The 13,934-nt window shown below is 44.0% G+C and overlaps 1 protein-coding gene across 1 annotated transcript in view; it reads right to left on the reverse strand.

Annotated features, from left to right (window-relative positions):
* The window catches only part of EXOSC7 (exosome component 7), a 76,094-nt gene that overhangs the window by 36,575 nt on the left and 25,585 nt on the right, over positions 1 to 13,934 (reverse strand). Inside the window, exons 3-4 of the mRNA XM_007949700.2 lie at positions 6,587 to 6,688; positions 5,995 to 6,089 (exon numbers count right to left, since the gene is read on the reverse strand). Of these exons, the coding sequence (XP_007947891.2) occupies positions 5,995 to 6,089; positions 6,587 to 6,688 (197 nt within the window). The remainder of the gene's footprint in view (positions 1 to 5,994; positions 6,090 to 6,586; positions 6,689 to 13,934) is intronic.

Raw genomic sequence — 13,934 nt, forward strand, 5'->3', positions numbered from 1 at the left:
AGGTTAGCTTTCCTTAGGCTTGTCTTTTGCCCTAAGGTCATGAATGGGTGCTCTGGTCTGGGACTTATCACTAAGTCCACAAATGCTGGAGTCAAGGAATGCAGACCAAGCAAGGTCATTTAGCTCCAAGGCTTGATGAAGGTTTAAAAAAAAAAAAAAAAAATCCATTTCAGACAGTTGATTCTAATTCATAGCGACCCTACAGGACAGAGTAGAACTGCCCCATAGGGTTTCTAAAGCTGTAATGTTTATGGAAGCAGACTGCTACATCCTTCTCCCACTGAGCAGCTGGTGGGTTCAAACTGCTGACTTTTTGGTCAGCAGCCAAGTATTTAACTACTGTACCACCAGGGCTCCTCTCTAAAGGTTACAGTCCTAAATCAAATCTTTTCTGTTAAGTACAAAGTTTAAAGAGAGAGACAGAACAGAGATTGGTAATCCTAGACCCCTGCTCATATACATGACAATATATTCTTTTAATAAGGGTGCTCACAGTTATTATTTCTTTTTTATTTTTTGGCATAAAACCGAATGCTTTCTGTGGGGGGGAGGAAAAAAAAAACAACAAAGCTTTCACGAAGCACGACCTAGCATGAGCCCCACTTCCAGGGCTATGGGAAATCACTCACTGAACTGGATAAACTAATAAAGCTCCTGGGAATGCTGCCCCTCCCAGGTCTCCACCCTTCCTGACTCAGCACCTCCACCCCACTCCTCCAGCCTGCAACAATCTTCAGTTTAAACATCAGTAGCATAGTGCCTAAAGCATTTGACTGCTAACCAGAAGGCTGGTGGTTCAAACCCACCAGCCACTCCTTGGAAGGAAGATGGGGCAATCTACTATCCGTAGCGATACTGCCTCAGAAACCCAAGGAGGGGTCACTATGAGTCGGGGTCTGACTCCAGGGCACATAACAACAACAACAAGAAGTGTGAGATCAAGGCCACGTCTACCTGGAATGTGACTCCAGACATTATTCTCATTGTTGCTTCCCCCACAATCAATCTGGACTGTAAATCTGTGGAGCCTTAGTGGCAGGCCAGGCTTGCAGCAGAATAAGTGATTTAGTGGGTACCTGGGGCAGGGCTAACTCAGGGCCTTCCCCTCTACTCGTCATCTACCAAGTCTCAGGATCTGCTTCCCCTGTGTACACAGTGCTCATTTCCGAGCCCACCAAAGCTCCCTTATAAACGGGTCCAGGAACAGTGGCACATTCTGCACTGATTTTCAGTGCAAGCCCTTGTTTGAAGTTTCTAGGACAGTTATCTCCTCAGCTCTGAAGACTTGCACAGTGTGGCTAGCCTCCAGTGGCTTCTGCAAGTTGCCTGTTTTTTGCCCCCACCTTCAGCTCCATCAGCTAAGAACAGTGCCCCTGCTAAGCAGCACTAAGCAGAAAAGGAACAGAGAGTGAGTGGCTCCACCCACAAATGCTGGGCTCCATGCCTCTGGTCGGTTCAACATTAGTGCAAAATACAAGTGATCACACTGAAAAGATTTTCAGTTAAGATCCCAAAGAGAAGTGGCAAATGCCAAGTACACTAAAATGCCCATGAATGAATACATTCTCAACTCCCCTTGTTAAAAATCCAAGTCTTTCTAAAACCTGTCCTAAAACAAACAACACAGTGATCGGAGAACTGAGTGACTTGATGGACCGCCACCTAGTGGTGACCAGTTGTTATTGTTGTTATGTGCCATTGACTCCAACCTGACTCATAGTGACCCCTCCTTGGGTTTCCGAGATGGTATCACTACAGAAGTAGACTGCCCAACCTTCCTTCCCAGGAGTGGCTGGTGGGTGTGAACCACCAGCCTTCTGGTTAGCAGTCAAGTGCCTTAGGCACTAGGCTACCAGAGTTCCCTAAAATTATTCCTTCTTCTGATGGTGTAGTGCCTAAGGTATTTGACTGCTAACTAGAAGGCTGGCAGTTCAAACCCACCAGCCACTCCTCGGAAGGAAGACTGGGCAATCTATTTCCATAGAAATGTTGTTGTTGTTGTTGTTATGTGCCGCCCCGACTCATAGCGACCCCTCCTTGGGTTTCCGAGGCAGTATCACTACGGAAGTAGGATTGCCCAACCTTCCTTCCGAGGAGTGGCTGGTGGGTTTGAACCGCCAGCCGTCTGGTTAGCAGGCAAGTGTCTTAGCCACTATGCTACCAGAGCTCCCAAAATACTGCCTCGGAAACCCAAGGAGGGGTTGCTACGAGTCGGGACCGACTCAGCGGCAGTGAGTTTGGTTTTTTTGGTTTGTGGGGCTTTGAAGGGAAATCACCTTTTCTCATAGTTTAAAAACATCATTTTAAATGGCCTACTCTCAGGCTGTAGTCCCAGAACTGACTCTAGGGCTTTTTTGTTTTGTTTTAAAACTCTCAGGCCACAACAAGCAAACCAAAGGAACAAGTCAGGAGTTACAAGGTCCAGATTTTGCCATCAGTTTATAAAAGTGCAGGCATCCGTGAAGCAGAACTCAGGAATCCAAAGTTTTTATTTGCCTTCTGGGCATGGAAATCAGGATCCATGCAGCCAGGTACCCTTTGCAAAGGGCTGTAAGATGTCTATCAAGATTTTTCATCATCCCCAAGACACAGGGAAAATTACGGGGGTGGAAGGGAGTGTCTGCCTCAGGCTCCACATATTTTCATTCCTAGTAGACAAAACTGAAGTGAAATGAGTTAGCAGAAAAGCAATTCATTTTCCAAGACCTCTCGACCAGTGGGAATATAAATAATTAAAACCTGGAAGCTGCTGATAAGCAGTTAAATCAAGCTGGGCTCAGACTGGCAGGAGGAGCCCCTCGTCAATTACTTTCCTCCCAGTGGGTGCCAACTGTGTTTCAGCCTGTGGATGGGCAAGTGCCCTGAATGACTGCAGAGGCCCCATGGTGGTGGTGGTGGGGGAGCTTATTGCTGGGCACATGCATAGGTGCCCAGAAGGCATTTATAATCACTGCATCAGAACAAAAAGGTTTATTTGTTTGGTGTAACTAAGAGTCGCTCCCTGATGACTCAAGAGGTGGCCCCTGGTGCTGATGAAACTCTCCCATCCCTACAGGAAAATAGGGTTTTGTGAAACTATCATGGTGAGTCCCCATGCTGGGCTGATGGCACGCACTGAGTCACTTAAAGAAGCTAAAATGTGCCGTGCCCCTTGGGACCATTTACCTTGATAGATAGATTCCAATCTACTTGGGAACTGGAGCTCCTGGGCCACTGGGGGTCCTTTTGGGACTTACAAAGAGGAAGAAGAGACCAATAGGCAGCTACTCTCAGTCAGGAGGGTACCTGCTCCTAGAAGTCAGATTCTGGGAAGAGGTAGCCTAGAGGCTTCCCTCACCCTAGAGTCACCCACTCTTTACAACTAGAGAAAGGCACAAGGGTGGAAGATAACCTGGAGTCATGTGATAGGCCACACACACAGTCACAAAGAAACCTATCCTTGAAACAAACACCTAGTGCAACACTCTCTCTTTGGTGTGGTTGGGCTGTCTGTCTTTGGTCCACCTGAGACGAATGAGGCACAAGATAATGAAAGAGAAGAAAAGGTAAGCAAGTGACACCTCCTCATACATGATGTCTGCCCCTCAGTGACTTCTTACTGCATTGAATTAGACAGGTAGAAGCCAGAAGAGGCATTTTGCTTCTTCCAACAGCAAAGGAGAAGAACTGATGTATTTGAATTGTGGTGTTGGCATAGAATACTGAAAATACCACAAACTGCCAGAAAAATGAACAAATCTGTCCTAGAAGTACAGCCAGGATGCTCCTTAGAAGTGAGAATGGCCAGACTTTGTCTCACATACTCTGGTCATGTTTTCAGAAGGGACCAGTCCCTGGAGGAGGATATCATACTTGGTAAAGTAGAGGGTCAGTGAAAAAGGGGAAGACCCTCAATGAGATAGACTGATACAATGGCTGCAACAATGAGCTCATGCACACCAAGGACTGTGAGGATGGTGCAGGACCAGGCATTGTTTTGTTCTGTTGCACACAGGGTTGCTATGAGTTGGAGCTGACTTCATGGCATCTAACAACAGCAAAGGAAGGGATAAGCTGAGGTCCTAAACGAGGTCACCATCATCTATAGTAACTTAAAGGATGAGTCAATTACACCATTACAGCTCAGTCTAGACTAGTGAAAGCAGCAAGTAAAACCAGGAAAAGAAAGTAGGCAGCCAGAGCAGAAGGCAGAAAAGGGCTGACAATTGGCCAGGAAGATGAAAATGGATACACAGGACCACTAAGCAAAACTCCCCTTTAAAGCTGGGCTCTGCGGGCCGCATGAGCAGAAAGAGTAAAGATTTAGAGTTGGTTGCTGCCATTGCTGTGTGACCCTGGGAAAGTCACCCTCTCTGAGCTCTATCTGTCATCTCTAAAATGGCACAGATGATAATACCTATCTCATAGGAGTATTGAGAGGATCTACTTCTTTATCTGGAAAAAGACTACATCAATGTGGGTGAGCATCCATGCAGAAAAAGGTTGACAGAGCAGACCTGAGGTCTTAGAAAGGCATGCTTGCAAGTTTGGCCTTGGCTGGCATCTGGAAACCTGAGTGTTCCTCATCAACAGTTAACTGATAAGGGTGTTCTACTGTAGCTAGACTGTGCAAACATTACGGTTTATGATGAACGCCTGCCTTCCTTCTGGGAGTTTGGAATTTTGGTAAATGCTAGGCAGTAGGTAGCTATATAACCAAGGGGGTAAAAAAAAAACAAACCACCCAATCCTGTTGCAGTCAAGTCAATTCCAACTCACAGCAAGTCCATGTGTTACAGAGCAGAACTGCTCCATATGGTTTTCTTGGCTGTAAGCAGATTGCCAAGCCTTTCTTCCATGGGACCACTGGGTAGGTTTGAACTGCCAACCCTTTGGTTAGTGAAATCAAATGCAAATTGCTTGCACCATCCAGGGACCTTATCTAGCCTCCAATAAAAACCTTGGGCATTTAGTCTCTAATGGGCTTCCTGGGCAGAAATACTGCATCCACGTGTCTGCATTTTTGTTGCTGTAACATGTATGTATGTAATATACATGCTGAATCCTAGCAAATCTCTAATTGTGGGAAGTGGTCTTGGCAACTCCCAATACACCAGGAATATCATATATATGCACCAAGAATGAGCCTAGAGATCTTATCTATCTCAGGGAAGCCTATTGTCACCACTTGGATAGAGACAAGGTTACAGATAGAAGATGGGACCAGGCCAGCAACCCAAGAAACCTCAATCCCTAGAACAGGGAGGTAATGAGGAGTTAGCTGGTATTCATTGAAAGCCCACTGGGAGCTAGTCACCAGTACTAGGTGCTCTGTTACCATTATTTCATTTCCTTATCATCACAATATTATCCTCATTGTTTACATGAAGAAATTTAGGTACAGAGAGACTGAGTAACTTGCTTGATGGCACACAGCTAGCAAGAGAAAGAGGTGTGATTCCAGTTCAAGGCTGTCTGTCTACAAAGACTAGCGAGTCTTGGCTTTTCTCAGCACATACACTGTCTGCCTAGTGGCCACTCTTATCTTCTGGCTTATTAGAGGCTACTTGGTTGGCCGTGAGCCGCACTCTGGCAAGCAAGTCATGAATAGTTTTCTGAGCAGGAATCTAGAGCAGGAAGAGAAATGGGCATTTTAGACCAAATGATCCTTGCCACATTTGTTAATTTTCAAAGCACAGTAACACCCAACATTTCATTTAACCCTCTTAATAACCATATGCCAGGCTGCCAGGTAGATGTCTTCTTTTTTCAGATAGGGAAAGTGAGGACTAGCAAGGGTCAGGTAGTTAGGCAGGACTAGAAGTAAGACCTCTTTGTGTCCCTTATCTGCCTGGCACATAGAAGAAACTTGATAAATACCTGTTGACTGGATGAATCATGTCTATTTTAAATTAATAAGAAATAAAAGTGGGCTCAACAGGAAAACAGAGGTTCATTTTTGCAATTTTCATCTTTTAAATCATTTTTCTTTAAAGACATCTGCATAGTACTGACCAATCAACAAAGAACTCTAAGTAGCCTTCATTTGGTTTGTCCAGCTTCGGCGTCCCCATTTCTGCTTTCACTCCCACCAAGATGTCCGTGTGGCCCTGTGTAGACACACACAAGAAGGGTCTTCACTCAGGGCAGGTTGCCAAACACCCAACACGCTCCTCCTCTCCCAGATAGACACGCTCAGGAGCAGTGCTAGACCTAAGAAGGTGACCCCTTGAGGAGATAACAGCTCCTTCAGATCTAGACAGGCCTCTTCCCTGAGTTTGGCTTGGGTCTAGGTTTTCCCAGGAGCTATATATACTCCAAGGAGCTCTGGTGGCATAGTGCCTAACTACTTGACTGCTAACCAGAAGGCTGGTGGTTCAAACCCACCAGCTACTCCTTGGAAGGAAGGTTGGGCAATCCTACTTATGTAGTGATAATGCCTCAGAAACCCAAGGAGAGGTCGCTATGAGTCAGGGCCGACTCGACAGCACATAACCCTCAACGGCACATAACAACAGCAACATATATATACCAAAGGCCTGCAGAGGTCACCTAGGACCACCCCACTCCTCCACGTGACCATGGATTATGACCACTCTCTACTCACCAGCTTGACCCTGGCAGACCCACTGGTGTTGGATACCACGTCAGTTTCCACTTCGATGCACCTGTAGTCCTCGCAGCCACGGCCATCCACGCGGAGGTCTTCCTGAGTGCGACAACTACAATCCTCAGGCTGTGGTCCTAAACCAAAAACAGACTCCCAACTTGATCTTCTCCCTTTTCCTCTAAAGAAATATGCAATATCTCCTTTCTTTTAAGTGGATAAAGGAGCTCTGGTAGCATAGTGGGTAAAGCATTTGGCTGCTAACCAGAGGTCGGTACTTCAAACCCACCAGCTGCTCCGTGGGAGGAAGATGACGCAATCTACTTCCATAAAGATTTACAGCCTTGGAAGCCCCATGGGGTCACCATGAGTCAGAACTGACTCAGTGGCAGTGGGTTTGATTTGGTTTTCTAAGTAAGCCATGTGAAATTCCATCCCCATAGCTAATAAGGCTATTACTATTTTACATATGAGTTAATAGAGACTCAGAGACATTAAGTGACTTGTCTAAGGTCCTACAGCTAGAAAGAGTAAAAAGCTAGTTTTCTATTCCAGGTCCATCCAGCTGCAAAGTCCACAGCACATATCATTATACTGAATAGACACACACACACAAAGACAATCCAGACAAGAGGCAAAATAAGCCATCTCTCTCCAAATCTGCAATTCTAAAATTTCATCAAGGAGAACATGCTGTCAAAGCTACAGGGTACAACTCTCTTAGCTGCAACTCTCTTTCTCACGTAACTCAATAAGATCTGCTCTGTAAACGGCTAAAACAAAGAACTAAACAAGCAAAATACACCTAGTTGACCATCTAAAACTCAGACATTCTCTGGAACAGGGTCACAGCCATGCCCACTCCTTTATGTATGGTCTATGGCTGCTTTCATACTAGAAGGCAGAGGTGAGCTTGCTATAGAGACTGTACTACTTGCAAAGCCCAAAATAATTACTTTCTAGATCTTTACAGGAAAAGTGTGCTGATCACTGCTGTAGAAGAGGGGTTTCAGGGTGATCTATGCACTTTCCTCCCCTAATTGTGTAAAGTTATTTGAAATAATTTTAGGCCTACAGAGAAGTTGCAAAATTATGAAAAAGTTCCCATAATTTCTTTACCTAGCTTCCCTTAACAACTTAAATAATCATAGTACACTTACCAAAACTAGAAATTAACATTGTACTATTAACTACAGGGAGGGAAAAAAACACCACCATAGAGTCGATTCCAACACATAGTGATCCTATAGGACAGAGGAGAACTGCCCTATAGGGTTTCCAAGAAAGTAAATCTTTACAGAAGCAGAGTGCCTCATCCTTCTCCCATAGAGAAGCTGGTAGGTTTGAACCACCAACCTTCTGGTTAGCAGCCAAATACCTTAACCACTGTGCCACCAGAGCGTTTTTTAAACTAAACTACAAACTTTACTCCAATTTTACCAGTTTTCCCACTAATGTCTTTTTCTGGTTCAGGATCCAATCCAGGACCCCACACTACATTAAGCTGACGTGTCTCTTTAGCCTCCTTTACTCTGAGACAGCTCCTCAGTCTTTTATATTCTTGACACTTTTTAGAGTAGCTGTCTGTTTATTTTGCAAAGACGTTTCAGTGGATGTGTCCAATGTTCTTTCCTGATTAGATTAAGGTTAGGCATTTTTTAGCAAGAATACCACAGAAGAGGTTGTGCTCATTACAGGGAATCATATTAGGAAGTGGTTGTTGCTGTTGTTAGGTGCCACTGAGTCAGTCCCAACCCACAGCGACCCTATGTAAACAGAATGAAACACCGCCTGGCCGTAAGTCATCCTCACAGTCGTTGCTGTGCTTGAACTCAATATTGCAGGGAGCTCTGGTGGCATAGTGCCTAAGGCATTTGACTGCTAACCAGAAGGCTGGTGGTTCAAACCCACCAGCCACTCCTCGGAAGGAAGGTTGGGCAATCTACTTCCGTAGTGATACCACCTTGGAAACGCAAGGAGGGGTCACTATGAGTCGGGGCCGACTCGACAGCAGTGAGTTTGGTTTTGGTTTATGTCAATCCATCTTGTTAAAGGTCTTCCCCTTTTTTGCTGACCCTCTGCTTTACCAAGCATGATACCCTTCTCTAGGGACTGGTCCCTCCCAACAACATGACTAAAGTATGAAGAAATGAACTCTGGACATTCTCACTTCTAAGGAGTATTCTGGCTGTCCTTATTCTAAGACAGATTTGTTTGTTCTTCTGGCAGTTCATGGTATTTATGTTTTAATTACTAGTGGTATTAACTTTAATCACTTGGTTAGGGTAGTATCTGTGATTTCTCTACTATAAGGTTACCATTTTTCTATTTGTAATTCACATCTTGGAAAAAATCTAGTATCTTATTTCTTCTCAAACTTACCCTACTAATTTTAGCATCCATCAGAGGGCCCTGTCTGCAACAATTATTACTATGGTATTCGCCAGTTGGTGATCTCCTCATCTCTTTGACATCTGTTAATGGAATTCTGGACAGAAGAGCTGGCCCTTCTTCCCATTTAATTCTGTCTTGAATTATTTATATCAGTATAACTCATAGGCATGTATTTTATGCTTTGAGTTATATAGTCCAATACTACCATTATTTATTTTGATGTTCTAAGTGTTCCAAATTTGGCCATTGGGAAACTCCTTTAGTTTGGTTCCTATGTTCTTTCAATATGCTTCCATTTCTTTTTGGAGCACTTCCTAACTTTCTGGCATCACAAGATATTCCAGTCTACTGTATTTTTCCTGCTCCAGTCCTGGAATCAGTCATTTCTCCCAAAAGCCCTGGTTCCTTTCACTGGAGAATAGTATTTAAAAACTAGCCACTCCTCGGAAGGAAGGTTGGGCAATCCTACTTCCGTAGTGATACTGCCTCGGAAACCCAAGGAGGGGTCGCTATGAGTCGGGGCCGACTCCACGGCACATAACAACAAACAACAACAACAGGTACCAATTATGCTCATTGCTATAGGGATTATCATCACTTCTAGACCTTCTTAACAGACAGAACTAGAAAATACATGTATGTATACTAACTGCACATACATACATATCTACCTTTCTTCCTGTATCTATCTACATACAGGCATATCTCATTTACTTGGGCTTTGCTTTACTGCACTTTGCAGATTTGAGTTTTGTTTTGTTTTTTTACAAATTGAAGGTCTGTAGCAATGTGGCATCAAGCAAGTCTATCAGCACTACTTTTCCAACAGCACGTGCTCACTTTGCATCTCTGTGTCACATTCTGGTAATTATCACAATATTTCAAGCTTTTTCATAATGTTATTGCACATTTAATAGTCTACAAAACCAAAAAAAACAAACTCACTGCCATCAAGTGGATTCCAACTCACAGTGATCCTCTTTGGGTTTCCGAAGTAGTAAATCTTTATGGAAGTAGACTGTCCAGTCTTCCTTCCGCAGAGTGGCTGGTGAATTTGAACCACCAACCTTCTGGTTAGCAGTCACATGCCTTGGGCACTACGCCACTCTAATAGACTACAGTACAGTGTAAATCTAACTTTTATATGCACTGAGAAACCAAAATAATTCATGTGATTCACTGTATTATGACATTCGCTTTATCGTGGTGGTCTGGCTCTGGTGGCGTAGTACCTAAGGCATTTGACTGCTAACCAGAAAGCTGGTGTTTCAAACCCACCAGTCACTCCTCGGAAGGAAGGTTGGGCAATCTACTTCCATAGTGATACCATCTCAGAAACCCAAGGTGGGGTCACTATGAGTTGAATCTGTGTCAACAGCAGTGAGTTTAGTTTTGGTTTTTTGGAACCAAACTTGCAATATTTCCAAGGTATGCCTGTATATGGGTCTCTGGGTGGCACGAACCATTTGTCTTTAACCACTAACCTAAAGGCTGGCAGTGTGAACCCACCCAGTGGCACCGCATAAGGCCTGGCAATCTGCTTCTATAAAGATTACAGCTAAGAAAACCCTATGGGGCAGTTCCACTCTGTAATTCATGGGGTCACCATGAGTTGAAACTGACTCAACAGCAATGGGTTTGATTTTTGGTTTCTCTACATATATATTAGGGAGCTCTGGTAGCATAGTGCACTTGACTGCTAACCAGGAGGCTGGTGGTTCAAACCCACCAGCCACTCCTCGGAAGGAAGATGAAGCAATCTACTTCTGTAGTGATACTGCCTCAGAAACCCAAGGAGGGGTCGCTATGAGTCAGGTCCGACTCGAGGGCACATAACAACAACAACAACAACAACAACAACACCATATATATTAAAAGCCATGAGTTCATACAGGCAAATTCCAATCCAGCTTCACAGAGTGCAGCCCCCTTTTCTGATTTGTAACTTCTTTCTCAGATAGAGAGAAACCCAGCTCTCATTGTCTACAATGTATTTATTTGTTTGTTCAGTCTTTGGATACACATAACTTAATTTCAGAACTGCTAACCTATACCTCCGTGCATAATAAATTTCTTAACAGACTACAGTACAGTATTTGTATAGCGTTCTTTGTCTTTACTCCTTTTGTTGTTTACTCTTAGCTGCTGTTGAGTCAATTCTCACTCCTGGCAACAGCCTGTGTGCTAGTATAGAACTGTGCACCATAGGGTTTTCAAAGCTGTGACCTTTCAAAAGCAGACTGCCAGGCCTGTCCTCTAAGGTGCCTCTGGGTGGGTTCAAACCACCAACCTTTCAGCTAGTAGTGGCGCCTTCATTGTTTATACTACCCAGGGACAAAATACTGTTTTCCAGGTACTTAAATTAAGTCTTTTCTTCCTTGCCGTTCAGTGTGGTTATGTTATTCATTTCTAAAAGGTTCATTTGTAACTGTTTGTACTCCAGTATGGGTTCTCCCACAGTCCCTGGGTGTTCTGGTTACCTAGTGCTGCTCTGACAAGAATACACCACAAATGTGATGGCCTTAATAAACAGGAGTTTATTCTTACAATTTGGAGGCTTTAAGTCCAAGTTCAAAGTGCCAGGCTCTAGGGACTGGGTGAAAGCCCCTCAACCTTAGGGTCCAGCTCTGTCTCCTGCTCCTGGCCCACTGGAGCTAGAGGTGTTTCTTCACTCAGACAGCTGCAGGCTGCTGAGGCTGATAAACCCCAAAGTTGACAAATAAAAAGGCACAGTCCCGATGTTACCAAACCACACGGCAGGCCATTAACTTAAGTCCATTGTATGTCCCAAGGTCGGCAGAGCATAGCAGGCTGCTGAGCAACAACATAGCTACATGCAGGATCCAAGCATGCCATAGGCTACAGAGCATTCTCAAAGCTTCTCCTTATATACAGAAAGCAGACCACATTCCAAAGGTAGCTTCTCAGCTGCTTGTGGTAGATCCCACCATGGAGTTGATTGCCAGTCTCATCGTGGGGAATAACTATCACCAGCTGCTCAGCCACTCAACCAGGCCCAGCCAACTTGACACACAAACATAACTACCACACTGGGTGACACAAAATGGTTTGCCCTCAGCTGGTAACCAAAAGGTTGACAGTTTGAACCTATCCAGTGGCTCCACAGAAGAAGAGACCTGACAATCTGCTTCCATAAAGACTACAGCCAAGAAAACCCCATGGAGCAGTTCTACTCTGCCACCTGGGGCTGCTACAAGTCAAAATCAACACGACAGCAAAAGACAACAATGGGTTTTCCCTCAGTGAGATCACTTTTAATTATTTCTTTACTTTGGGGATATGTGGAACATCAGCACGGTTTTAAGAGTTAAGGCTATGGGAAAAGACATGCTTGGAGAAATGTCCTCCTACCTTGTTTTCACTCCTTTCTTTCTACCCCTTCCCCCATTCCAGATAGGTAACCAAGCACTGTAGTTGCTGGTTTATCCCTCCTGTTTCTTTTGCACAAAAGAACAGATACACGAACATTTTGCTGTACCCTCATATGAAGGATGGTGTATAGAGATACTCTTTTGAACATTCTTTTTTTCATTCTTAACAATGTATCCAGAAAATAACTCCACATCAATTCATATAAATCTTTCTTTGTAAATATTTTTGAAAGTACTTGTTTTTCCAGAAAAAGAATCATCAGCTTCATCAGAGTCTCAAAGAGGTTGAAGTTCCCAAGAGTTTAAAAAAAAAAAAAAGACCGATTATTGTAATGTATGCAATTATCATAAAGTTATCTTTAAACTGCCCCACTAACTGCACATGTGCCTGACTTATGCTGAGAAATTAAAAACTACAGAAAAGCACAGCACTGCATTCTCCCACCACAGTCCTACCACTACCATCTGTCAGTTTTGCTTCAGCTCTTTTGTTCTCTCACTCTCTTTTCAATGACACTAAATAAACATCATGAACCAAGTTGAAGCCCATCCCTTCCCTCCAGGTAATCCCTATCTTGAGTCTGAGGAGACATGCATTTGAAAACAACAAAATTTCAAGTCTAAGAGAATAGAGCCTGCAGGAAGAATAAGATACCACACAGTGATCCCTCTTCACTAGAGACTATGAAGAACAGGGACTGTGTAACTTTGCCTCCTCACAATCCTACCCACAGAACCTAAAGGCTTTCCAGGTCAATCTCTGACCCCGCAGGAATCCTTTGTGGGTGTGGGTATGGTACAACTATAAGTGATAATTGGGCATTTGGTCATGGCTTCTAGGCCTGGTCCTGCCATTCAATAGCTGTTTGTCCAACAAATCCCTTTCCTCTTTGGATGAGTATCCTCATTTATAAAAGATAGACATTGAATCAGATGTCTCAAAGGTGCATCTCTAATTCTACAGATCTATAAATTAAATTGTTGTTGTTGTTATTTGCCATTGAGTTGATTCTGACTCATGACAGCCCCATGTGTTGCAGAGGAGAGCTGCTCCCTAGGGTTTTCTTGGCTGTAATCTCAATGGAAGCAGATCTCCAGAGCTCTTCTTCCATAATACCACTAAATGAGTTCAAACCACCAACCTTTAAGTTGGCAGTAGAGTGCAAACCATTTTTGCTAATTAGAGATCTTCTAAATTAAATCAGCAACAATTATTTGCAAATAATAATAAAAAAAAAAACCTTACTGCCATCGAGTCAATTCCGACTCATAGCCACCTCCCTTGGGTTTCCAAGGCGGTAAATCTTTATGAAAGTAGATTGCCCAGTCTTCCCTCTGCAGAGTGCCTGGTGGGTTTAGAACTGCCAACCTTCTGGTTGGCAGTCAAATGCCTTAAGCACTATGCCACCAGAGCTCCTTAATAATAACAATGTTGTTGTTGTTGTTACGTGCTGCGGAGTCGTACCCGACTCACAGCGACCCCTCCTTGGGTTTCCGAGGCAGTATCACTACGGAAGTAGAATGCCCCATCTTCCTTCCGAGGAGTGGCTGGTGGGTTTGAA

The sequence above is a fragment of the Orycteropus afer genome, unplaced genomic scaffold (genome assembly GCF_000298275.1).
Source record: "Orycteropus afer afer isolate SDZICR_OR568_19922 unplaced genomic scaffold, OryAfe1.0 scaffold00250, whole genome shotgun sequence".
Classification (NCBI taxonomy): Eukaryota; Metazoa; Chordata; class Mammalia; order Tubulidentata; family Orycteropodidae; genus Orycteropus; species Orycteropus afer.